The 27,645-nt window shown below is 46.0% G+C and overlaps 1 protein-coding gene across 1 annotated transcript; it reads left to right on the top strand.

Moving 5' to 3' along the window:
- The first annotated feature begins 1,505 nt into the window (after nucleotides 1-1,505).
- Nucleotides 1,506-27,645, top strand: TTLL2 (tubulin tyrosine ligase like 2). Its single transcript, XM_063441179.1, has 2 exons — nucleotides 1,506-1,592; nucleotides 25,364-27,645. Exon 2 carries the CDS (start codon nucleotides 25,370-25,372, stop codon nucleotides 27,134-27,136), a length of 1,767 nt encoding a protein of 588 aa, XP_063297249.1. The 5' UTR covers nucleotides 1,506-1,592; nucleotides 25,364-25,369; the 3' UTR covers nucleotides 27,137-27,645.

The following is a 27,645-nucleotide window of genomic DNA, read 5'->3' as shown; positions in this document are numbered from 1 at the left end:
AGGGATGACTGTGTGGAAGGGGTGACAGTGTGTTGGAGGGGACAGTGTGGGAAGAGTAACAGTATGTGTGTGGTTGTGCCAATGTGTAGGGGGATGGCAGTGTGTGTGTGTGTTTGTGTGTGTGTGTGTGTGGGGGGGGGGGGGTGACAGTGTGTGGGGGAGGATGTGATTCTGTGACCAGCCTTCCCACTGAATACCTTCAAATACATTTTGATGAATTCCCTGGTGGTCTGGTGTTTTTTTCCCTGGTGGTCCAGTGGGCTAGCCATCTGGAGCTTCAGACCAGGTGTCTTGCGGGCATGGGGTGTCCTGTGGTAATGCTATGATTGGTTGTACTCGTGAGACACTAACTTCACAGTCTGCAGCTTTGCACCCGACGGAGCTACAGACCAGAGACTGTGCTAGGATCTATCCTTCTCAGGGCAGAGTGAGAGGAGGGGCATTGCACCTGGCGGTATAAAGGGCGAGCTGCTGGCCCCCTCTCTGTGTTGGGTCCTCGGTCATGGACACTCCCAGGGTGACAGGTGTGAAAGGGGTGCACAAAGCAGATCGCACTATGTGGCTTGAGGTATGGGGAGAAGGAAGAGAAGTACAAGTGAAAGAAGGGTAGAAAGAAATGGGGGACAAGTGAGGGATGGGAAGAAAGAAGAGGGGTACAAGTGAGGGAATGTGATAAAGAAAAGGGGTAAAAGTGAGGGAAGGGGAGAAGGAAGGGGGGAATAATTGAGGGCTGGGGATAAAGAAGAGAGGAACAAGTGAGGGAAGGGCAACAAGAGCATTGTGTGTTTTTGTTGTTGTTTTTTTCAATGGAATTTAACCTAGAATTTTTTCCAGTTTTAGGCTTTGAGTGCTTACTATTTGGACTTTTTAAAAGGGGTTAAATTTAGGGTTAGGGGAAAAGGGGTGTTTAGAGTAAACCTCCTATGTTTGATAGCAGAATTGCACATGCTAATATATAGTATGAATTTCCCAAGGCTGTCCCTACTCCTCCTGCAAGGCATTTCCTGAACTATGATGATTTTATGTATGGCCTCAAGGGAGGGTTAAATATTACAACTAGTGATACACTAGCTTCTTTCTCTTTACATTGAGTATATATATACAGCACACATACTTCCCTGAACTCAGATAGGCACTTTCAATGATTAAAAAAAATGTTATTGTGAATAAAAAAAAGTCTATGTCAAAAAATTATATTGAAAAAAAAAAGATTAAAACTAAAACATTTTCACAGTTTAATAAAATGAAATATATTTGATATTTTTTTGGTGGCAGTTTCCCCTTAAGTAATAATTATGTACTTTACAGCAGTTATGAGTCAGTCAAACTATATGTCATTTATGCTGGTGGTTTTCTTCTATGACAGCAATCTTTCTTTGAAATGAAAAGTCCTTTGTCATTTAAAGTGAGACACTGTCTCGTAGCAACCTGACTAGTGCCATGCACAAGGGCGGTATTCAAAAAGGGGAGGGGGTCAGGAAGCATTTAAGACGTTGCTGCTCATATACAGCTAGACATTAAGTGATCAGGGGAAGAGAAACTGTGGCATACAATGTCAAACTTTCTGTCTCTTTGGGAACAGTTATTTCAAGGTAGGAAACTGTAACCAAGCTATATAAAATAACATTTTAGAGGAAATGAAATGATTATAAGATTAAGATATGTAGTTTGTTTTTTACATCACCACATCAAACCATGAATTGACAAAGAGTTTAATTTTATTTATTCTAAATGGTATTCTTGTCAATGAAGTGTTTGACTTCATTATTGCTGGGTATTATCAACTGTTAATTTAATTATTAAGATCTATAGATAGACAGGCAGACCGATATATCAAATTATTATCTGAGCCTAATATTACTCTTTTAACTTCTAATTTCACTTTAAGTAGTATATTATTATTCAGTGGTGTGGATGGTAATGATGACTGTCAAATGTACTGCTTTATACATTGAAGGCAATGGCCTCTCGTTTATTAGAGAGTTTATGATATTTTTTTTAACCTTTTAAGGACCCGAGGTGCGAGAATCTCTTTTATAGCTTGATATGCCTGGCATTAGTTATTGATGGGTTATACAGCTTTGTCGAATGTTAAAAAACGATTACATCGGCATTGCCATTATTCTTTGCTGTTCTGGCATTACCTTTAAAAACAAAATGGAAAAGAGAGGTTACTAAGCTATAAAACATTTTCTACTCCTCAATTTTACATGCCTTTCATCAATCTCAGTTCACCCGCTTACTTTATCTCAGAACCTCTTTCTTTTTGTTTGACTGAATCATACATGGAACTTTCTTCAGATTTGCCCAGAGACTGTCGCCGTGATTGTTTTTTGACCAATCAGGTATCTCTTTCTCCTCAGGGCATGGGGAATGGATTTTAACTTCACTCACTCCTTGTCTCGGTTCATTCACTTTTAAATAGGAACCAAACCTTCAGTTAGAATAAATGCAAAACTCACCAAATTACACAAAATTATTGAATCACCCAGGTTTTATTTTAGCCTGGTAAACCCTTGATCTTACATGTTTTACTACAGAATATCAAAACATATGCTATTAACTATCCTACTTTAAAGAGTTATTTGAAATAATTATTGAGGGTGCCTCGGTAAAACTTCCAAATTGATAATTTGATGATAACTACACCTATTCTCGCACTTCTGGTGCTGGTACTAAAGTAAACTATAATCTTCCTCTGACACATACCTTTTATTAATACGTATTGGGAATTGCCTAACTTTTAGCTCCAGTGCCAGTTTAGGTAAGTATTGGGAGTGCACAGTCCCCAACTCAATTAATATAATTACAGGTTTGTTAGATAATGTCAAGTCAGTCTGTTCACAAAACCCCAACCACAAGATATGTAAAGGGATTTGGAATGACAAGTGCCCATACATTGTATCCGTAACTTTCTTAAGAGACATTAACTCATGCCATATTCCATATATTGGGTATTGCTAGCGGGCGTTCGGAGGGTAAAGCCCCCAGATATGCACCTCTTAAAGGGACACTGAAGGCACTGTATCTGCTTCATCTCATTAAACTAGTTTGAGTGTCGGGAATCCCCTGGTACCATAATTATATTCAGCATTAAACAGTTTTTAAAGTTTTAATTCTGTTTAATGCTAAATGAGGAAGCATTAGCTTGAGCAGCAATGGGTAGCTGTGATTGATTGCGAATGTCAGCTGACTGCTCTTAGCCAGTCAGATCTCCATCTGACGGTATGAAGGTTATGACTACAAGCCGCACATCCAGAAGGGGCCAGACTGTGGTTGGCCAAGGAGCCTTATTTAGTGTTAAACTGCTCTAAAATGTTTTAACTTTGAATGGAGAAACAGTGCCAGGGGACTCCAGGCACTATAACCAATTCAAAAAGATGAAATGGCTATAGTAACTACAGTGTCCCATTAACCCCAGATCCATTCACAGTAACCATTTCATGCATACACTTGACTGGTGTATAGTCGCCATATGGGCAGTCGGAATCCAGGACAACCAACCCACATACCTTACCCAATAATGCACTGACACTAGAGATATATGGGAAAAATTGTCCACAGCTTTATTAACAATATCATACATAACATATCACATTAGTCCAACATGAACCAATTTAAAGTGCCAAAACATCAATTAACCACGGCAGGGGTATACCCGGATACCCCTACCCCACCAGGTTCTGAGCCACCGACAGGACTCGAAACCTACCAACCACCAATGTCCACCATTTTCCAATTCCATCCGGTTCCTCCTGGGGAGCCTATTTCTTCTCCTTCAGCTCCCCATCTCGCCACTAGCTCAGACCTTGACCCCTTAAGCCCTGAGAAAAAGTACTTTCTGCATCCCTTCCTGCCAACCCAAGTTCAGCAGATCCCAGCCCACAGCCGAGAGATGAACACCGTCTGGGTGGTAGTACCCCTGTAGCCAGGGCCGGCGCGTCCATAAGGCGGCACAGGCGGCCGCCTTAGGGCGCACCGGCTCTGGGGGCGCAAAATTCCAGTGACCGGCAGGAGGGAAGTGCTCCCTCCTGCCTGGTCACCTCCTGGATCCCCGGAGCGGAGCGGAGCGGCGCGGCATGCGGCACAAGTTGATTAGGAGGCGGCGAGGGAGCTCTCTCATCTCTCTGACCGGCTCCCTCGCGCGCCTTTTGCTGATGCCGCGGGAGCCGGAATATGACGTCATATTCCGGCTCCCGCGGCATCAGAAAACAGCCTGCGAGGGAGCCGGTCAGAGAGATCAGAGAGCTCCCTCGCCGCCTCCTAATCAACTTGTGCCGCACGCCTCCCAGCAGCCCCACTGGACCACCAATGAGAGACCCACGCCAGCTCTCCAGGTAGGGAGGCTGGGTGGGACACTTACATTTAATTTAGATTATTAATTACTGTGTGTGTATGTGAGTGTGTATGTCAGTGTGTATGTGTGTCTGTGAGTTTGTGTGTGTCTGTCAGTGTGTGTGTGCATGTGAGTATGTGTGTCTGTCAGTGTGTGTGTAAGTGTGTCTATGAGTTTGTGTGTGTGAGTGTGTATGTCAGTGTGTGTGTGCGCATGTGAGTATGTTTCTGTATGTCTCTGTATGCATGTATGTAACTGGATGTATGGTTGTCTCTGAATGTCTGTATATATGTCTCTGTATGCATGTATGTAACTGTATGCCTTTATGTCTCTGTATGTACGTATGTGTGTGTGTGTGTCTCTGTATGTCTTTGTATGCATGTTTATGTCTGTATGACGGTATGCCTCTGTATGTATGTATGTGTCTACATGACGGTATGCCTCTGTATGTATGTATGTGTCTGTATGCCTGTCTATATGTATGTGTCTGTATGATGTTATGTCTCTGTATGCATGCATGTATCTGTATGTGTGTATGTCTTTGTATGCCTGTCTGTATGTATGTGTCTGTATGGCGGTATGCCTCTGTATGCATGTATGTCTTTATATGCCTGCATGTCTCTGTATGCATGTATATCTCTGCTTGTATGTCTCTGACTGTATGTGTCTGTATGTCTCTGTATGATTATTGCTGTCTTTGTATGACAGTGTACCTGTATGACTTTGACTGTGTGACTGAAAAATTATGCCTGTGTGCCTGTGGCTTGGGAGGAAAGACACACAGGTGAAGATGCATTTTTTTTTTAATGAGGGTTGGGGGCACCAAAATGCATCTTCGCCTGTGTAACTAAAAATCCTAGCACCGGCCCTGCCTGTAGCCCATCCTCCAACTCACTGTGCCGCACCATTACCCCCCCCCCCCAATTTCCGAACAAAGCTTGCCATCAAGCTGTTCACTTTTTTCCTGCACCTGTCTATGGCCCCTGGGTCCCGAGCGTGCCGCCACCGTCGCCTTGGGACCATCTCCGACCAGACCAGCATCACCTCCGGAAGCAGGTCCCTCAACTTGTTGAGGTCCTGCTTCATCCATTTTACCAAGCAACGCTGCGGCGTCAGACCCAAGTCGTTGCCCCCGGCATGGATGACCAGCAGATCAGGCCTCCGCCCACTGGCCACCATCCTGAACACGGCCCCGCAGACATCCCCCCAGCAACCTCCCCTGTACCCAAACCATCGCACTAACAGGTGTTCCCTGGGAAAGCCCAGCTGCTGGCCTTGAGCTCGAGCTGCGGCCCTCCTCTCCGCCCCAACGACAAAAGAGTGTCCCACGATCCATGCGACCCAGCCTGGGGAAGAAATAAACAGACTGTCAGACACCCCGTCCCCGTTCGGATCCCCACCAGCCCAATATATCAGTCCAATAAGCCCAAGCGAACATAGGAACGGAACCTCACCGACTCCCACCTCCCAATCCGCTTCACTAAATCGTCCCCCAGTGTTACATCCCTGCCCCTTCCCTTGACGTCCGTCTTGGACCTGGCCAGGTGCACCAACTTACTCTCCAACACCCGAATGCCTGAAAACTGCAAACCCCCGGAAACCGCTCGGTTGGCGCTCACCAACTCCCCAATCCGGAAGGCCCCGAAAAAGGGCAGGAGGAAAACGGCCCAGAACAGTGACACCTCAAACCCGTCGAAACAAATCTCCGGCAGGACCCGTATCAGGTCCCCCAGCACTCGCACCGACACTGGGCGCCTAGTGTCGGGAGATCTCCGGCCCCTCCGGTACCCTTTGAGCGCTTGCCTAATGACGAAGGTCTTGGTCAGATCCTCCTCCCCTCGGAGGAGAAACCAGAACGCTATCGCCGCCATGGACCTATCAACCACCGCGGGGGACGCCTCCCCCCGCTAGAAGCCGAAAGGCAAACCACAAAAAGGCGTCCAGGCGCGATTCCCTCACCAACCCTTGATCCAGCCCTCGTAGTGACTGTTCCTAAGATTTCCAAACCTTATCTTAGTCGGCCCAAGTGGCCGGCGCCAGCGAAGCCTTCACTAATCCCCCAAGCAAGACGCTCCTAGATGCCATATCTCGTCTGGGCACGTCTGGCCCACGTCCAGCGCCTCCGGGGCCGCCTTCCGGAATCGGGACCACTGAAAACGAGACAAGGCGTCAGCCACTTCGTTCAAATACCCCGGCACATGGCGCGTGCGAAAGACTACGTTAAGTGACATACACATCAAAACAAGACGTCGCAGCAGCCGAACCACCGGTTTTGACGCTGCGGACTGGTTATTGACTGCGTGCACTACGTACATGTTGTCCGAGAAAAAGACCACCTTCCAATCCCTCAGCCCATCCCCCCACAGCGCCATTGCGACGACCAGCGGGAACAGTTCCAAGAAAGCCAGGTTATGCATGAGGGGGCTCGACCTCCATGCCTCTGGCCATCTCTCCGCACACCATCGTCCCGCAAAATAGGCCCCAAAATCAATGCTACCCGACGCGTCGGTGAACAATTCCAACTCTGCCGCCGATACACCCTCCTGCCGAAAAAACACCGTTCCATTAAAGTCCTGCAGGAAGGCATCCCACACCGCCAGGTCGGCCCGCATGGACATCGACACCCGGATGAAATGGTGCGGGGAGCGCACCCCTGCCGTCGCAGCTGATAGGCTGCGGCTAAACACCCGACCCATCGGGATCACCCGGCATGCAAAGTTGAGCATCCCCACTAGAGATTGCAGCTGCCGCAGGGTCACCTTGCGAGCCCGCGCCACCACGGCCACCGCACCCCGTAAACCTTCCAGTTTCGCAGCCGGCAACCGACATTCCCCGAGCCTCGAATCTATCTCCAGTCCCAGGAAACTAAGGCATGCCGCCGGGCCCTCCGTTTTTTCCCTTGCCAGCGGTACACCAAAGTGGCCCGCAACCCATTCGACAGTTCTGAGCATGTGCAGGCACGCCGGGGAGTCCGCCGGCCCCACGCAGAGAAAGTCATCCAGGTAGTGCACCAACGCACCGCTACCCGATTCAACCCGCACCACCCATTCGAGAAATGAACTGAATTTCTCGAAGTAGGCACAGGAGATGGAACACCCCATCGGAAGGCATAAGTCCACGTAATAACCCCCGTCGAAGAAGCACCCCAACAGATGATGACATACCGGGTGGACCGAGAGAAGCCGAAATGCGGCCTCAATGTCCACCTTAGCCATCAGCGCCCCGCGCCCGGCTCTCCTTACCAGCTCGACCGCCCGGTCAAATGATGCATAAGAGACCGAGCACAGTTCCCTGTCGATGTCGTCATTCACCGACGCTCCTTTCGGATAGGAGAGGTGGTGAATGAGCCTAAACTTCCCCGGTTCCTTCTTGGGCACCACCCCCAAGGGGGAAACCCTGAGACCCTCCAACGGCGGTGCCGGGAACGGTCCCGCCATCCTACCCAACAGCACCTCCTTCTCCAGTTTGTCCCGCACTACCCCCGGGAACTTCGCCACCGACTTTAGGTTGCGCAGTCCCCCCGTCCCAACCCTGTCCCTGAATGGGATAAAGAACCCGAGCTCGAAACCCTCCCTGAGCACCGCGGCATCCGCCCTGTTACCGTAGCGGCTTAGCCACAGCCCCATCGCGTCGAGCCTCACCGGAGTGAAGCCCCGAGGCAGGGGAGGCCCCATCCACCCCCAGCTGCGGTAGGGACGCCAGCATTCCCCGACTTCCGCTTCTTAAAGCATCTGTGGAGCCCGTGGGCGCCGCCACAGCCCGAACACTCATGTTTGAAGCGGCAGATGGCACCCCATTTACACTGGCGTTGAAGAGCCAGCAGAAGCCCTTTTGCAAGGCGGCCGACGAGGCGGACTGCCCCTTTGCGCCGGCCGTTTGCTGAAAGGGCTGCGCTTTCTGCGCCATCATGAGTTTCATCCACAGAGGCAGGTCCATTTGGTCCCACCTCATACCTGGGTTGGCCGCCAGCCGCTGCCGCAACTGCTCATCGTACCGCCACCATGCCACTCCTCCATAGGTGCGGTACGCTTCCCAGATTCCGTCCAAGTAGCAGAACAGGGAGGAGCATAAACCGGGGGATTTCTCACCCAACACACTGGCCAGCACGCAAAACGCCTGTAACCAGTTCCCAAAGGATTTCGGTATCTTCCGATATCGTTTCCTTTTCTCCTCCTCCTCCTTCTCTTCATCTTTTTTATCTTCCTCTTTGAAGAAGAGATAACATTGTAGTTTCTAAAATAAACTGCAATGTATTACATTGCAGGGTTAAGAGGACAGAAATACTGCATTCAGGCCATTTCCTTGCGTTGAAGTGGCCTGGGTGACTGAAGTGGTCCTTTATTACTTTTTTTTTGTTTGAGGATATGGCTTAAATAAACAGTTGTGAGTGATTGTATAGCACCTATTTACTTTCTGCTTAATACAACAGGATAATTAAGGGCACTTCTCATTTAAACAGTAACTGTGTATTTTCTCATTTCCTGGATAGGTTATATTATTAATCTGGTTTTTCAGGAATGAGTAACATTGTCTGCCAAGCAAACATTAACATAATTCTTGTTTTATGTCCTTGCGTCACTAGACATGACCAGACGAGAATCTGCTTTACATAACAATATGGTGCTTTACCTGAAATAAAAGTGTCATATGTTACTAAAGCAAAGTTTGAACTGCATTTACTAAAAAGCTTTTAGTTAATAATATCGCTTGTGTACATAGGTTCATTTGTAATAAAAAGTAAACACTTTGCTCTCATTCAGGAGAATGCCACTGTCATCATTTAATATATTATATTTGTTTATTGAAATCTAAACACAGCTGTTAGAGGGAATTGAAGCTGTCTTTGTTGCTTGTCGATAACACCACAATGGTCAGACACACCAAATATAAACATTTGCATTTGTATCATGTTCTAGGTAATGGAAAAATGTACAGTAATTAGACTACCAGATTTCATTGTGTGATGGCACCAACAAAGTCTCTGCAGAGCTCTCCCTTAGCTGCTTCTTGGGGGGGTGGGGGTGGGGGGTGAATTGGAAGTAACACAAACAATGACATCAACTTCACTGGTTCCATCCCTTGCGCCAAAGGAGCACCAGAAAACACAGAAGTTGTAACACTTAAAGGACCACTATAGGCACCCAGACCACTTCAGCTTAATGAAGTGGTCTGGGTGCCAGGTCCATCTGGGGTTAACCCTGCCTGCTGTAAACATAGCAGTTTCAGAGAAACTGCTATGTTTACTTTAGGGTTAATCCGGCCTCTAGTGGCTGTCTCAATCGCGGAAGCTAGAGGCGCTTCTGCGATTCTCACTTATTTTCACAGTGAGAAGACGCCAGCGTCCATAGGAAAGGATTTCTGAATGCTTTCCTATGGACTGGCTGAATGCACGCGCGGCTCTTGACGCGCATGCGCATTCAGCCGATGACGACCGAAGGATGAGGAGATTACCCAGCGACGAGGGAGCCCGGCGCTGGAGAAAGATAAGTTTTTAACCCCCTTCAGCCCGGCGGGAGGGGGGCACTATAGAGCCAGGAAAACGAGTTTTTGTCCTGGCACTATAGTGGTCCTTTAAACTAGCTGCAGTAAAAGGAACTGTAGTGCCAGTGGAAGTTGCAGCAACATTTATTGCAGCATGAAAAGCCTCCTGGCTGGTGAATTGGACTAACAGGCATGCTTCCAATTCCGCTATTATGATGCCGAATACTACTTATAGTGGTAAAGGTAGCAGTGATGTTGGAAGCAGCAGTAGAGGAAGTGTCAGCTGTCCTCATGACTGTGTAAGATGTGTTCAGATTCTTATAGGTTATGGCACTACTGCTAAAACTGGATTGGGGAACATGACACCTTCCCCTACCCTTCCTCAATTTATACTTGGGATTAATACGTATCATTGATGATCGTGGGTTTCTTTTTCTTATTACAATAAATGGGGTTATTGGGCTATTAATGATTGTGCATTGGATAATGGCTAAACTAACACAACTTTATTAAGCAAATTTAGGTGTTTGTGTTGCAAACATAAGTTTGTCCTTGGTGAATGAATAGCTGTAGAGTTATTGTGTTTTCTGTTAAGGAACACTGCACAATGCTTCATGGCTGACACCCTGGATAATAATAGGATTTCTTTTCCTCCAGGCTAGTCAATGACAAAATGCCTGCCAATCTTCTATCTCCCACTCAAAGTTGTTTTAAGTGGCAGCAACTTCTAGCTAAATACAGCAGAAAGTGAAACAGTCTCACAGTAGACTCAATGACCCAGGTTAGGGAAGCAAACTTTCCTTTCTCTTGTTACTGAAAATCTCAGTCCCTAAATAAAGGATTTTCTTTCTTCTAAACTGTTAACAAAATTAACTTAAATAACTTTTAACAAATTAATATTGGTAGCCTAGGCTCACACTAGTTCTGAACTTGATAGACTTGAGTCTTTTTTACTATGTAACTGTGTAACTTAGATTACTTAGATTACTATGTAACTGTGTAACTAGGATCAATGACATAATGCCTGCCAATATTTCCCATTTCATATTTCAAAGTTGTTTAAAGTACTCCTGGCAGCAGCTTCTATCTAAATAGAACATAAAGGTAAACCTAGTCTCAATAGAATCAATGACCCAGGCAGGGACGTATTAGCCGTGAGGCAAACAAGGCATTTGCCTTGGGCGGCATTTTCCAGGGGGCGGCTAACAGTCCAGGCAGGCAGGCGGCTAAGTAAAAATCCGTGCGGGCGGCGCTGGCGAGGGAGCACTTTCCCCTGAGCTCTCTGCTTAGCTCCCTAGCGCGCCGCTGAGTGATGCCGGGAGCCCGCCCAGCAGCCACTGGATCCCCAGGGAAAGGGAGAATCCCCCCAGCATTCCCAATGGTAAGGAGGCTGGGGGTGTTGAATTTAAAAAAAACAAGTGAGTGTGTTAATGTGAGTGTGTGTGTGTGTCTGTTAGTGTGTGTGTGTGTGTGTGTCTGTTAGTGTGTGTGTGTGTGTGTGTGTGTGTTAGTGTGTGTCTGTTAGTGAGTGTGTGTATGTCAGGGAGTGTGTTACTATGTGTGTGTCTGTTAGTGAGAGTGTATGCGTGTTTGTTAGTGAATGTGTGTGTCTGCTAGTGACTGTATGTGTCTGTTAGTGAGTGTGTATGTCTGTTAGCTACTGTATGCGTGTCTGTCAGTGAATGTGTGTGTATTTAGAAGGGGGGGTGGGGGGAAGTGGTGCCTGAGTTTTGTCATGCCTAAGGCAGCACAAAACCAGGATACACCACTTGACCCAGGCTACCTCCCTTTCCAACACTAGCACAGCAAGGGTAAATACACAGGATCATTGCTTGTCTATCTCATCAGAAGTTGAGGTCAGAGCAGATGCAAGTATTTCTGCTGCTTTTGTCAAAAATCCATTTGCTGCCTTGTCATGAGATACAGTTCAATTCTCTGAGATGTTCACTACATTTTTCAAATCAGCTATTTTAGCCTAAATTTAGCAATTTTCTCTTTCTTACAGTTTGGTGTTTGATAAATAAACCCATAGTCTCTGTGTCTGATTATTCCTTTTTAACTGTTCCTTTTCCATTCCTCTTGCTAAGCAAAACTGTCTACACTTTTCCTCTCAAATTTCCCTTGGTTTTTACTCCACTTGCAATCTCTGCCTACTCGTCTCTACTTAATCTTTCCAATCTGTCACTTTTTTGTTAGTGTCTTTTGCCCTTTTCACAGTATTTTTTGTTTTGTTTTTCTTCATAGTATTTCCCCCCAAATAGGTCTGTTAATTAAAGGAAAACTATAGTGCCCGGAAAACAAACTTGTTGCCTTGCAGGGCCGGACTGGCCCACCGGGATACCGGGAAATTTCCCGGTGGGCCGCGGCACCTGGGGGGCTGGAGATGGAGAGGGAGCCCTGCTCCCTATATTTTAATAATATCGCGCACGCCGGCCGCATGTGGGTGCCGCCGGGTGGCCGGTCCGGCGGCACACTATGAGGTGATTACTCACCTTGCGGCCGGCGGCCCCATCTCCTGTGCTGTACTGCTGTCAGTATCAGTGAGTGTGCCGGGCGGCCGCCTAAGCGATCCGGCGGCACACTCACTGATACTGACAGCAGCATAGCTGTCAGCACAGGAGGACTGAGGGAGGGGGCGGAGCTAACTACCAAGCTCCCTCGCGGTTCCCATGATTCCCAGCATCTACACATCATAGAATAGGGATTACTCTATGATGTGGCTGTGCTGGGAATTATGGGAACCGCGAGGGAGCATGGGAGTTAGCTCCGCCCCCTCCCTCAGTCCTCCTGTAGCAGCAGGTACAGAGAAAAGTAGGGGAAGGGGACAAAAAGAGGGGAAGGGGGGGACAAATAGAGGGGAAGGGGGGGACTAATAGAGGGGAAGGGGGGACAAATAGAGGGGAAGGGGGACAAATAGAGGGGAAGGGGGGGCAAATAGAGGGGAAGGGGGCAAATAGAGGGGAAGGGGGGACAAATAGAGGGGAAGGGGGGATAAATAGAGGGGTAATAGAAACACAGGGGAAGGGGGGACACAGAGACTGAGGGGTAATAGAGAGACAGGGGATGGGGGGGACAAAGAGAGGGGTAATAGAGAGACACCAGGGAAGGGGGGGGGCAAAGAGACAGAAGGGTAATAGAGAGACAGGGGATGGGGGGACAAAGAGATGGGGTAATAAAGGGACACCAGGGAAGGGGGGGGCAAAGAGACAGAGGGGTAATAGAGAGACAGGGGATGGGGGGGCAAAGAGAGGGGTAATAGAGAGACACCAGGGAAGGGGGGGACAAAGAGACAGAGGGGTAATAGAGAGACAGGGGATGGGGGGCAAAGAGATGGGGTAATAAAGAGACACCAGGGAAGGGGGGGGGGCAAAGAGAGAGGGGTAATAGAGAGACAGGGGATGGGGGGGACAAAGAGAGGGGTAATAGAGAGACACCAGGGAAGGGGGGACAAAGAGACAGGGGGGTAATAGAGAGACAGGGGATGGGGGGGGGGCAAAGAGATGGGGTAATAAAGAGACACCAGGGAAGGGGGGGCAAAGAGACAGAGGGGTAATAGAGAGACAGGGGATGGGGGGACAAAGAGAGGGGTAATAGAGAGACACCAGGGAAGGGACAAAGAGACAGAATGGTAATAGAGAGACAGGGGATGGGGGGACAAAGAGATGGGGTAATAAAGAGACACCAGGGAAGGGGGGGGGCAAAGAGACAGAGGGGTAATAGAGAGACAGGGGATGGGGGAACAAAGAGAGGGGTAATAGAGAGACACCAGGGAAGGGGGGGCAAAGAGACAGAGGGGTAATAGAGAGACAGGGGATGGGGGGACAAAGAGAGGGGTAATAGAGAGACACCAGGGAAGGGACAAAGAGACAGAATGGTAATAGAGAGACAGGGGATGGGGGGACAAAGAGATGGGGTAATAAAGAGACACCAGGGAAGGGGGGGGGGCAAAGAGACAGAGGGGTAATAGAGAGACAGGGGATGGGGGAACAAAGAGAGGGGTAATAGAGAGACACCAGGGAAGGGGGGGGGGACAAAGAGACAGAGGGGTAATAGAGAGACAGGGGATGGGGGGCAAAGAGATGGGGTTATAAAGAGACACCAGGGAAGGGGGGGGCAAAGAGACAGAGGGGTAATAGAGAGACATAGGGGTTGGGGGACAAAGAGATGGGTAATAGAGAGACACAGGAGAAGGGGGGACACAGAGACAGGTGGGGTAATAGAGAGACACCAGGGAAGGGGGACAAAGAGACAGAGGGGTAATAGAGAGACACAGGGGGTGGGGGTACAAAGAGACAGAGGGGTAATAGAGAGACACAGGGGATGGGGGTACAAAGAGACAGAGGGGTAAGAGAGAGACACAGGGAGGAGATGGGGAAGAGAAACTCAGGGAGGAGAGGGGGAAGAGAGACAGGGAGGAGAGGGGAGAAAGAGACACAGAAGGTTTGTTGGCTGGGGCTAAGAACAACGCAAAAGGGGCTAGGGAAAGAGAAATACAGAGGCTGGAGAAGGGTAAAAAGAAACACAGGGACTGGGATGAAGTAAAAGATGCACAAGGGTCGCTGTAAGTGAAAAAAAGGAGACAATTGGAGACAAGATACACTAAACGAGGTAAAGGTAATAGACGTAAATTGATGTGATCCTGACAGTAATACACACACATATATATATATATATATATATATATATATATATATATATATATATATATAGATGTGTGTATTAGTAACATATAATTATGCCTATAATATTTACACATATAGTAATATACATTTATATATGCATAATACACACATAAATGTCATTAATATATATATATATATATATATATATATATATATGTAATGAGCACGTATTGGCCCAATCTTGTTGCTAGTTGCATACTCATGCACCATAACATATTTAAAGTTTAGAGCGCACCCATAGAACTTCAAAATAAACAAGCTAACTTCATTTTTGTTTAGTTGTGCAATTGCAGACATTCAGCATTTCAGTATCATTGCTAAAATGTCCTTAATAGGCCAAAGTAGTTGTACTGAAACATTGATTACATGCAAATGTACGTCTACTTAAAATAAAGGCACTCTTTTGTTTATTTTGAAGTCCTATATGCGTTCTTTCGTTGGAGTAAGAGTTTTCAATTTCAAGTTATTTTTTCACCCTCTATATCAGAACACTATGCTGGCGCGACGCATTATTGGGCTGGTATATAATTTTTTTCCAGGGCTGCTTTTAGTTTCCAGTCCGGCCCTGTTGCCTTGGCACTATAGCTTCTCCCTTTGTCAAGGTCCACCCCAGTGGTGCACTTCCCTTGGCGCTGGCTTAGCTTCACCCACGCACCTCCCCCACCGATGTCCGCTGGCGGGCGGGATTCCGTTGATGCAGGAATTCTTCATGCATAGCGTGAGGACATCCAGTGTCATTTAGGCAACCAAAAGTCACCTTCAAGTCCCTCTAGTGGCTGTCAGCCACTAGAGGAGTAGTTAAACCTTGCAGGTAATTATTGCAGTTTATAAAAACTTCAATAATTACCACTCTAGGGTTAAGGTTGATGTGAGTTTGCACCCAGCTGAAGTGGTCTGGGTGCCTACAGTGTCCCTTTAAATAGTGAGGCTAAAATAGAAAAGTTTAAAATAATCTCCATCTCCCGCAAGTTGATGAAGTTTTTAACTTTGCTATTTTTACCTATGTTTTTTTTTTTTATAACTTAGTTTTTATTATTTTCTGAAAATATAGGGATACAGAAGAGAAGAGGGGCGGGGAGTCAAAACGATCTTATACAGTATGACACACTTTCCAAATTACATAGTATACATTTCGTACTATGGGAATATTATTACATAACATGTCAGAACTTGTTATTAGTATAGACAGCTCGGGTCGTGCGTGGTAGGCTCGTACGTCAGGTTAACCATTGATGTGTGGTATAGGAACTGTGGGAGGTTGGTGATCAAGTGTCCGCCAGTTGCCCCTGTGATGTGTTAATTTGCTCTTGACCTTCTGTCTTTGGTGCTGTCTAAAGGGTCTGTCAGATTAGGGTTTTAGTTTGGTCTACTGTCCCATGCCCAATGGGGTTTGTGGATTTCCTCTGCTTATGTGGTCTGAGCAATCGTAGGTGCCTGCGTAAGGTAGTTCCGTTGTAACGTTCTGGTTTATGAGATTGTGCAGATGTTTAGAGCGTGTTGTCATGGTACTCTTCAGGTTTTGTCGCTAAGGCTTAATGGATAGGGGGAGGGGCATAGGAGAGGGTGGGAAAATAGGTTGATAAAGAATAAGGAAGGGGGGGCAGCTGAAGTGGCTCCGAGTCCTGGTACAGTCCGACCGGGCAGGGGTCATCTGGGGGGCTGACAGCTTGACAGGGGTCTCGCATAGTCTCGTGATGTGTAGGTATGTTGTGTCTAGGATGGATAGGATCCTCGTGGCTGTGAACTCTGTAGTTTGACTTATGTTAGCCTTTCTTCGCGTAAGGCTTTGGGAATTTGTGTAGGCTGTTTTAGTAGGTAGGTACGCCACATCTCGTCTATGGACGGGCTCAGTTTCCCTATCCTCATTTGGTTCCACATTAGGAGTTCGTAGTCGACAGTTGTCGAAATCAGGGTAGTAATTTCTTGGGTTGAGGGGAGAGCAGGGGTCTTCCAGTTTCTCGCTATTAAGGTGGACACTGTGCTCAGAATGATGTATATCATTTTTTTTTCTGGTTTGGGGATGTTATTTGGTATTGACCGTAAAAGTATTATCTTTGGTTCGTGCGGTAAGGAGCAGTCTGTAATTTCATGAATCAAGCGTTCTGCTAATTTCCAAAGTTCGTTAACTGGGTTGCAGGACCACCAAATATGCATCATTGTGCCTCTATGTGAGTTACAGCGCCAGCATATGTCAGTCGTTGCTGGGTACATGGAATGCAATCGAGAGGGCACCATGTACCACCTGTATAGTATTTTACGCGACGTCTCAAAATGTGCTGCGCAGGTGGTCAGCCCTTCATGAGCTGTGTAGATTTTCTTCCATTCTTGTGGTGTGATTTCTTCTTGAAGGTCTTCTTGCCAATCCCTCATGAATTTCCAGGTGTCATCTGTCTTGGGATTTGCGAGATTGTAGTAGCAATTGGAAAGCGCTTTTGTCGGGGATAGTGCTGTCATGCATTGTAGTTCGAACTTCGTAGCTGTGGTACGTAGCGTCTGGTTCCTAGTGTGAATCGAGTTGTCTGTCAGTAGCGCTTTCAGTTGGAGGTATGCGAATGTGAAGTTCGAAGGGAGTGTGAACTCGGTTTGTAATTCTGGGAAGGGTTTCAGGCCCCCAGGCTGATATAGGTGATACATGTGCGTGATACCTCTTTCGCTCCATTTTTGATGCGGGAATGTGCCATTGCAGTGGTGTAGGGTCTTGATTGGGGCAGCCAGTGCCCATGGATGAGCTGAGCATAATTTGTCTCTGCAGCTGTCCCATGTTGATATTAAGAGTTTGGTAGTGGGTAACATGTCTGTGGTTCGTGGTCTAGTGTGTTGGGGGGTCCACAGTGTGGAAGATAGGTCTTTGTTGGTACAGAACTGGCTTTCTATAGCTACCCATTCTGGGGAGTTGTCGGTGGAGTGGGCGTCGATAATATTCGTGAGGAGGGCTGAGTGAAAGTACAATTTTAGGTTTGGGAACCCCATTCCTCCATTCTTTACGTGTCTGAAAAGCAGGGCTTTAGGGACTCTGGGATGTTTCCCACTCCAGCTGAAACGTAGTAGTATTGCTTGGAGGCTCGTTAAATAGCTTTGTGGAATCTTGATTTGTAGGGACCGGAAAAGATATAGGATTTTGGGGAGTATTGTCATCTTGATCGCAGCTATTTTCCCTACCCATGATAGGAATAGATGTTTCCAGCCAGCGAGTTGTTTTTCAGTTTCTCGGAGGAGCTTTATGTAGTTTGCTGTGAATAGATCGGCGATTTTGTTGGTTATTCTAATGCCCAGGAATGTTAGGTGGTCTATTCTCCAGTCATATTCATGGGCCGATTTTAGTATATCTTCTGTGGATCTAGGTACGTTGAGACACATTGCTTGCGTTTTAGTAATATTGAGTTTGTAGTAGGATTGCTGACTGTATGTGTGTAATTCTTTGTGTAATGATGGGAGGGATATGAGTGGTTGGGTGAGCGTGAGCAGTATGTCGTCCGCAAAGAGGTTTAGTTTGTACTCCAGTGGGCCGACCGGGACTCCATGTATGTTGGCGTTTTTGCGAATGGCTATTGCCAGGGGCTCCAAGGCGAGGACGTATAGAAGGGGAGATAGAGGGCATCCCTGACGGGTGCCATTAGTAATCTGAAAGGGTTGTGAGCAGAATCCTGAGGTCAGCACTGTTGCCGTGGGGTTGCTGTATAGGGCGTGTATCACAGACAGGAAGGGCGGTGGAAAGCCGTTAAGTGACAGGACTTCGTGTAGGAAGTGCCAGTTTAGGCGATCAAATGCCTTTTCGGCGTCTAAAGAGAGCATAATGCTCTCTTGTTTGGTTCGTTTTAGAAGGTGGTATATGTTAAGGACCTTCTTGGTGTTTTCCGGGCCCTGTCTGCCTGCTACGAATCCTACTTGATCTGTGTGTATTAGGGAAGGTAGTATTGTCTTGAGGCGGTCAGCATGTATTTTTGCATATAGTTTGGCGTCTGCATTGAGCAATGATATTGGTCTAAAATTTTGGCATGAAGTTGGGGGTTTCCCTGGTTTAGGGATGGTGATGACGTGAGCTGATAGGAACTCATTGGGGAATGAGCCTAGTTTAGTTGCTTCGTTGTAGAAATGGGTAAGAGGCTCGATCAGTTCACGTTTGAATGTTTTGTAATATGTGTTGGTGTACCCATCGGGGCCTGGTGCTTTCCCTCTGGGCATGGCATCTATATGGCGTTGTACCTCCTCTGTGGTGATGGGGGCAATGAGTTGTGCTGCCTGTTGTGGGTGTATAGTGGGGAGGTCGAGTTTACTGAGGTATGTTCTTATCGATTGTGGGGTGGGACGGGGTGAGTTAGGATCGTTTTTTAAATTGTATAAGGTGCTGTAGTAGTGAGCGAATTCATTACATATTTGCGTGGGTTGCATTACCTTGTGCCCGTGTTGTGTGTTTAGATAAGGTATTCTGGTTTGTGCTTGTTTGTCCCGTAGTCTTGCTGCTAGCAGTTTCGAAGCTTTGTTACCTATTGAGTAGGAAGTGGCCTTTAGTCTCTTTAGTGCCGTGTGTGCCTTGCGTAGGTGGATTACGTTAATTTCATTTTGTGCGTGTTGTATTTGTTGTTGGAGAGCTTTCACGGGATTCGCCTGGTTTGATCTGTGGAGGTCTTGAAGTTTTTTGAGGAGTGAGAGCAAAGTGTGCACTTTTTAAGATATGCCGCTCTGCCTATTAGGATTCCCCGTATAACTGCTTTGTGCGCTAGCCACAAAGTAGCGGGAGATGTGCCGTTAGGGGCGTTGGATTCGAAGTATTGGTGCATTTCGTTTCTTGTCTTTTCCATGAATGAGGGGTCGTTGAGAAGGTGTTCGTTTAGTCTCCAGGGGCTGCGGTTTTTGAATTGGTATGAGTCTGTGAGGACTAACGACACTGGGTTATGGTCTGATATTGTGGACGTTTCTATAGTGCATGATCTAACCTGTTGTAGGTGAGCATTGCGTATAAGGAACCCGTCTATGCGGGAGTACGTATTGTGAACTTGGGAGTAATGAGTATATTCCCTATCGTTAGGGTGTAGGGTCCGCCAGACATCGTAGAGACCGTGTGATGCCAGTATCTTGTTGATTGAGATGCAATACTTGTGTAGGTGTTTTTTGCGTTTCAGGGAGAGTCGGGCTGTAGAATCTGACATAGGGTCTAAGATATGGTTGAAGTCACCACAGAGGAATGTGGTGCCGGTTTGTAGTTTCTCTATTTTGTCTAGTAGGGAGGCCAAATAGGACTTTTGGTTGTCATTCGGCTAGTAAGAGTTCACTATGGTGTACGTGGAGTTGTTCAAGGAGCATATGAGGATGAGAAATCTACCTTGTGGGTCGGGTACGATTGAAATTAGGTCAAAGGCTAGAGTGTGGCTCAATAGGATCGATACTCCTTTACTTTTGTTCGGGGAGGTAGCGTGGAATTGGTGTGGGAAATTATTGAGGCCCAGAGTGGGGTTAGAGCCATGTTTGAAGTGCGTCTCTTGTAAACAGACGATGTCCATTTGTGTGTTCTTGAGCTCTTTAAGGAGGGTATGACGTTTATTGGGCGAGTTCAGCCCTCGAATATTGTGGGTAATGATTTTCATATTTCGTGGGTGGTGGATGTGGGGTATGTGTCTTGGTATATGGTAGTTGCGTGACAAGGTTGTGTTGGCTAACTTGAGGGGAGGAGTGGAGTACAGTCCCGTTGGAGTGGTGGGCCTGCCGGTATGTCCGGTCTGATTGTCTATGCGGAGCAGTTAGGGGGTAGCTGCACCTGGGTGTTTAGGGATTGGAACCAGGTAGCACTATATAGATATCAATACAAAGTAAAACAGGTTAATACAGGTAAGCAAATAAACAGTAAACAAATAAAGTATCTTACAAAAGTGACTTTTAGAGGTATGTGTCTTGACTATGGCACTTCCTAGGTGGGGGTAAAGTGGTCGGGTCGAGCGGGGGTCGCTTCGGGCTTATCGTTAACCGGTTTCCCTCCGCCCTTATGTTCTTGTTTGGTATTTAGTGACTGCAGCTACCATTGCCTCTATGAGCAGAGAAGTGCCTGTGTTATAGCAGTAGAGGCCCCGGCCCTAGTGGTCGGTGATTGGAAGCTTTTGCTCAGTATAGGCAGTGAAGGGAATTCGAAAGGGCTTTTGTGGGGTATTACACGTATTGCCCCAGCCCGTCTCAAGGGGTGGGCCTCATGGGCTTAAACTTATGGAGTAGTGTAAGCTTTATCTATGTAATAACATCACATTGTAACTTAATGGTAAACAAATAAAAGAGAAAAATTAACATGTGAAAACTTGCTGAGTTTCGTCGAGTAACATCAGTCTTCTCTCGGGGATGTGAGTCTCGTCTTTTGAGGGCGCCATTCTTCGGTGTTTCCGGGGTTTCAGGGAGATGGTTGCAGGTTTCGAGTCATTCCCCATTGTCGCAGGAGGTCCATTCCCTCGGCTGGTGTGGTTGCTGCGATGAGTTTTCCTCCCTTTGAGATAAGGAGCTTGGCCAGGTAGCCCCATCGGTATGGGATATTATGGTGTCTCAGCGCGTCCGCTATGGCTTTGAAGGTTCTTCTTCGGCGTAGTGTTTCTGCGGATAAGTCCATGAACATGAGGATGTTCTTGAACTGAACAGGTAAGTCCTTTTTGGTTCTGTGTGCTCTGAGTATTTGGTCTTTGATGTGTTAGTAATGGAGTCTCATGAGGATATCTCTCGGTGTGGTGGGTGGTAGATGTTGCGGTTTGGGGAGCCTGTGGATGCGGTCCAGGAGGAACATGTCTGCTGGGATATCTGGTAGTAAAGCTTTGAACATCTCTATAGCGTAGGCCGTTAGGTCTTGTGCTCCCACCTCCTCTGGTACTCCCCTTAGGCGTATGTTGTTACGTCGTGATCTGTCTTCTGCGTCAGCTAATTTAGTCTCATGGGAGTATAGTTGTTCTTCAATTTTGCTGAGGCGTGTTTCAGACTCTTGTTGTGCCCCTTTAAGGCCTTCTATACTGCACTCAAGGTGGGAGGTTCTAGCCTCTATGTCAGTGAGGTCTTTCCTCAAATCTTTAATGGCTTCTGTGACAGTGGATTGCATTCTAGTAACTGCAGTATCTAGCATGGCCTGTAGGAGGCTTTGTGTTAAGGGGTTATCGCCATGCCTACTCACTGTGCAGCCGTGCTCTGTGTCATACTCTGTTTCGGCGCCATCTTGGGCCTGGAGGTCGGCGGATTTGTGTTGCGGCGTTCTGGCTGCAAAGAAGGTAGATTTTTCTTTCGCCTCCGCAGTTTTCTTTGCGCGGTGTTGGGACATCTTTTTGTTTGTGTGGGTCGGAGATTAAGCCGGTAAGAGCTGTGATTAGCCGCGTTGTTAAGCCCGTGGAAGCAGAGCTCCGTCAGTGTGCCTCCATTCCGCACGGTGTCCGGCCACGCCCCCTTACCTATGTTTTAAAATAAACTTATTAAATTACTGCTTTGTTAATAGACCCCAAGTGTCTTCTTTTTTTTTTCTTTTTCTTTTTTCTTCGCAAGACAAGCACATAGCAAGAAAGACACTAGGGTAAGAGGCAAATAAAACAAAAAGATGAGACCATTTGAGAAAGGAAGGGCAGATCTATATAAAAACACTGCCGAATATATATTTATATATTTCTCAAGGGAAGATCTATACACATACACACGGACACACACACATACACTGTTTCTTACATACACATATAAATACGTACATACACATCCAAACACATAGGGGTCTGCAGCATGTGGATGATGTGCCCTTGCACTGTTCTTCTCATTTGAAGGCTGATTATCCAGTTAAAGTCTTGAGCGTGCCTGAATGGTGATTAGCAGTGTAAGTGCTGCTGCTGCATGCGCCCAACACCTCAAATTTTAATCACAGCAGGCTGGAATATTCTCACATGGAGCTGGAATTACGGTCGCTGAGGGCATTCCCTATTAAAGAGCGCCAAATGCCACCATTTAATTGGCCTAACAGAATCACTAGCCCTGCGTCAAATTGTCTAGAAGAATCCTTGGAAGTAGACATGTGTAATTCGTTTCGGTCTGAATATGAATTTGGACGAATTTCGGGCAATTCGGAAATTCGGGTACTTCAGAATGTCCGAATTGCCGAAGTGCCGAATTGCAGAGGTCCCGAAGTTCCGAAATTTCCGAAGTTCCGAAGCACAGTATTGCCTAAGTACTAATATACTTACCCAGTGAAAGAAGAAGAATGTTACATTGTATACAATTTTAAATAAAAAGTATACAAACATAGCCAGGATTCACCTGTAATCATTTGCAACACTTACAACACTCAAGTAACATACATTCATATAAAATGTAAGTTACTTGGATAGTCAGTGTAATGACAGGAATGAATAAGTAGATAACTCCCTAATTCCCACGGTATTAGGGAGCTATCTACTAAAAGGCTGAAAGACCTAAATTGGTCTTTCAGCCAAATTTACTAATACTAAGTAAAGATTACTTAGTATTAGTAAATTATGCCCCTACTCGCTATACCGTGAGTAGGGGCATGTCTATTAAACAGTGAGCAGCCTGTAGTAAAAATACAGTAAAATAAGGGGGGGACCTAATGTCCTCCCCCCTTGCCCCCACCCCTCAGCGGTGGGTGGGGGCCCTAAATACTAATAAGGGGGGGACCTAATGTCCTCCCCCCTGTCCTCCACTCTGATTGGTGGATTTCAAACCAACCAATCAGAGTGCTGTGACAGGTAAATGTAGAGACTTACCTGTCAGTCTCTTCATTTACCTGTCAGAGCACTCTGATTGGATGGCTTAAACCCACCAATCAGAGTGCTCTGAGCCTAATTGCAGGGCTGGGCAAGGCTTTATAAGCCTTCCCCCGCCCTGCAGAGCTCAGTCTGCGTGGAGCCCTCCATGGGTGAAGATGGAATTTAATTTTTTTCGCTCGTTTTTTTTTTTTTTAAATTGCGTCGGTTATTATGTTTTTTCATTTGGCCTTTTTTGGGGCTGAAAAAAGAAGATTTTAGAAGAAAGAAACCATCGAATGGTAAGTTTTTTTGTTTTTTTTTACAGGTTCTTAGTTAAAGGTCCCCCCCTCATTATTTTTAGGGTGAGCGGAGTAGGTAGGGGGATAATTTTTTTGGGGGGGAGGGGGTGACTAGGGGTTTGGGGACCCCTAGTCACCTGGGAGGGATGGACATTTTTTTTAGGGCGCCACCCGCCGCTCAGGGGTGTGGGCCAGAGGGGAGGACATTAGGTCCCCCCCCCTTATTAGTATTTAGGGCACACCCACCGCTCAGGGGTGGGGGCCAGGGGGGAGGACCTTAGGTCCCCCCCTTTTTAGTATTTAGGGCCCCCACCCGCCGCTCAGGGGGAGGACGTTAGGTCCCCCCTTATTAGTATTCAGGGCCCCCAGCCACCGCTCAGGGGTAGGGGTCAGGGGGGAGGACATTAGGTCCCCCCCTTATTCCAATTTAGGGCCCCCACTCGCCGTTCAGGGGTGGGGGCCAGGGGGGAGGACACTAGGTCCCCCCTTATTAGTATTTAGGGCCCCCCACCCACCGCTCAGAGGTGGGGGCCGGGGGGGGCAATAGATCCCCCCTTTAGTTTAAAAGCCCTATTTTTTTTTTTAAACAGTGAATAGCCACAGGCTGCTCACTGTTTACTAGACATGCCCCTACTCACGGTATAGCGAGTGGGGGCAAAATTTACTAATACTAAGTAATTTTTACTTAGTATTAGTAAATTTGGCTGAAAGAACAATTTAGGTCTTTCAGCCTTTTGGTAGATAACTCCCTAATATCGTGGGAATTAGGGAGTTATCTACTAAGCGGCTGCAATAGAAGTCCCGAAGTGCCGAAGTCCCGAAATGCCGAAATGCCAAAGTTTTGAAATTCCGAAGTGTCGAAGTTGCCGAATTTCCGAAGTGCCGAAGAGCTGAAATGCCGAAGTTGCCAAATTTCCGAAGTGTCGAAGTGCCGAAGTACCAAAGTGTTGAAGTGCCGAATTGCCTAAGTCCCGAATTGCGAAAATCCTTTATTTCAGAATGCCGAACCGAACCGAATATTTTCCCCATGCACATGCCTACTTGGAAGTATAGTTGTTTTATAGCTACTCATTATTTCCCTCTCTTGATTACTTCACTTCATCTGTCATAAAGTCAACAATTAGTGGCTGTCCTCTAACCAACAATCTTTTTTTTTTTTGCTACCTCTTGATTGGACAGTAGATTCAGACCATGTGATTGGGCAGACTTCTTGTCCATCATGGCAAGCAAAGCTACTTATTTGCACCCACCCAAAAAATAAGAAAAGGCCTCTTCTCTATTCCTTCCCCCTTTTTTTATGGTGCCAGGAACAACACTCAGAAAGGAGAACTGGATTCAAAGATTTTGTCACATGGTGGCCTGGAAATCGGAACTTTGGCCGATCATCCACACGTCCTGAATTTGGCTGAGGTCCGGCCAGAACTGAATCTTCAGGTCTACTATTTGCTGTGTTTAGGACAGACTAAAAAGGTTATTTGGTTAAAAATCGCTTCCCATACACTTACAGTGTTATTTACTAAAGTGAACATTTAAATTGAATTCAACATGAATTTCAAATTTAAGGTCAAATTAGCCAAACTGGAAAATTCTTTATGTCAGCTATGCTTTCAGTTCAGCTACTGTGGCCTTAAATTAAAAATTCACTTTGAATTCACTTTGAGCCCAGTAAGTCATAAGCTTTCCTTGTTCACCATTTATGACATCGATTAAATAATATTATAAACATTATAATTATATTGATATAATTTTTCTCAGTTTCTTTGTATGACTGCCACTTTAGTTTACACAAAGAAAGAAATTCAAGTTAATTGTTATAAAGACATGTACAATTTTAAAGTGACCATTATGTTTTAACTTTATTTACAGTTAAATATGTCCTATGCACAAGGCCCAGCTATGGCAAATGGTGACGAAGAAGACAATGCATCAAGTCCCCTTGTGTTCCGACTTAATGACAGTGCTCCCAGGGTAGTTCGGGAGGTGTTGCTTGAACGTGGTTGGGAGGAATTTAATGAGCAAGAACAAGCATTAACTGAATGGAACTTACACTGGCGGACATCTGCATTTAGAGCATCTGACCATGACCATGTTAAGCCATGGCAGCGACTCAACCATCATCCAAGAACAGCACAGATGATGAAGAAGGATTGTTTGGCAAGACACCTGAAACGCATGAAAGGCATATATGGACCAGCCAACTATGAGTTTAGCCCCGAAGCTTTCATCTTGCCAAATGAATACACTAAGTTTTTGGCTGAATATATGAAGGAAAAACATAATAAAAAGTCAAGCTATTGGATCTGTAAGCCCACTGACCTGTCCAGAGGAAGAGGAATATTTGTTTTCCGGGATATTAAAGATTTGGCATATGACTGTGCTGTAATTGTACAGAAATATATAACAAATCCTTTACTAATCTCTGGGTACAAATTTGACCTGCGTATTTATGTTTGCGTTACCTGTTTCTGCCCATTAACTATATATGTGTACCAGGAAGGACTGGTCAGGTTTGCAACAGAGAAATTTAGCCTCAGTTGCCTTGATAATATTTTTGCTCATTTAACAAACACCAGCATTAACAAATATAGCACCTCATATACTACAGAAAAGGAAAGAGTTGGAAGTGGATGTAAGTGGACATTTGCTCAATTCAGGTCTTACCTTCGTGGTATAGATGTGGATGATGCCATGCTGTGGCAGAAAATTTATAATATAGTGACAATGACACTTTTGGCCATTGCCTCCTCTGTGACTCCTTCCTCTAACTGCTTTGAACTTTTGGGGTTTGACATCCTCATTGATGAAACTCTTAAGCCATGGCTTTTGGAAGTGAATTATAGCCCTGCCCTGTCTTTAGACTGTTCTAATGATGTCATTGTGAAAAAAAGTCTTATAAATGATATCATTGAGCTCCTCAACTTCAAACCGTCAGATGGACTAAGAGATGCTTCCAGTATCAAAAAAAGCAGTATGACACCACACGTGTTACACAGTTGTTCACACACATCATGTGAGAGTGTTAACTCACAAAGAACTGAAGAAATCAAACCGAGTAGCTATGCCAAAGATTATTCTACAGAAAATAAGGCACCAAACTATGTCCAATCGGTCAATTCTAAAACTACACATCCTGACACTTCTCCTAGAACAATTGGTGACAGTGAGACAAAGAGATCAGTGAATGAGATATGCTGTAAATGTGATGCTGAAGAAACATCCTTTCAAGACTTCCCAGATGACACGATGAACAAGAGAGTAACATCAAATGGAATAACAGGATCTTCTCCTCGAAAAACCCTTACGTCCAGGCTAAGAGAGCGTATGAATGTATCCCAGAGGTTAGCGGACTCAAAAGTTATTTCCAAAACTCATCCAGTACGGTACACAAGGATTATAACAACTGTAGAAAGTGCACGGCACTACAACCAGTGGAAACCCAATGAGTATAACCTGTTTCCTTTGTATTTTATTTCTGACTTGGACAAAAGTCCTCCATCTCATGTCGGTAACTTTCTCCTTGTGTTTCCTTTTAGCCAATCATCTCTTTTAGCGTCTAGAAATGGTATGGATATCAAAAGCATCATTCAAGAACTTAGCAGGATAATGCATAGACTTTCTTCCAGTATAAAAAGTGTCTGATATTGAAATTTCAAGAAAATAATTAAAGGGACACCATAGTCACTAAAACAACTTTAGCTTATTGAAGCAGTTTTGGTGTATAGCTCATTTCCCTGCAGTGTCACTGCTCAATTCTCTGGCATTTAGGAGTTAAATCACTTTGTTTATGCACCCTAGTCACACCTCCCTGCATGTGACTTGCACAGGCTTCCTAAACACTTCCTGTAAAGAGTCAGCTAATGTTTATACTTCCTTCATTGGAAATTCTATTTAATTTAAAATGTATTATCCCCTGCATTGTTGATAGCTTGGTAGACCCCATAGAAGCTTCCTGTGTATGATTAAAGTTCACTTTACAGAGCAGCCAATAAGAACTTAATAAATTGCATCTAATTGAAATTAAAACATTTTTCCATTTTTTTTTTTCAAGCATGGAGTGTGAGTCACAGCCAGGGGAGGTGTGGCTAGGGCTGCATGGACAGAAACAAAAGGGATTTAACTCCTAAATTCCAGAGAATTTAGCAGTGAGA

This window comes from Pelobates fuscus, chromosome 2 (genome assembly GCF_036172605.1).
Source record: "Pelobates fuscus isolate aPelFus1 chromosome 2, aPelFus1.pri, whole genome shotgun sequence".
NCBI lineage: Eukaryota > Metazoa > Chordata > Amphibia > Anura > Pelobatidae > Pelobates > Pelobates fuscus.
The sequence above is the reverse complement of the archived record's forward strand: the minus strand, read 5'-3'. Positions and strand labels throughout refer to the sequence as shown.

Excerpts from the sequence above, each read along its gene's own strand:
- TTLL2 (XM_063441179.1), top strand. The coding sequence starts at position 25,370 with ATGTCCTATGCACAAGGCCCAGCTATGGCAAATGGTGACGAAGAAGAC.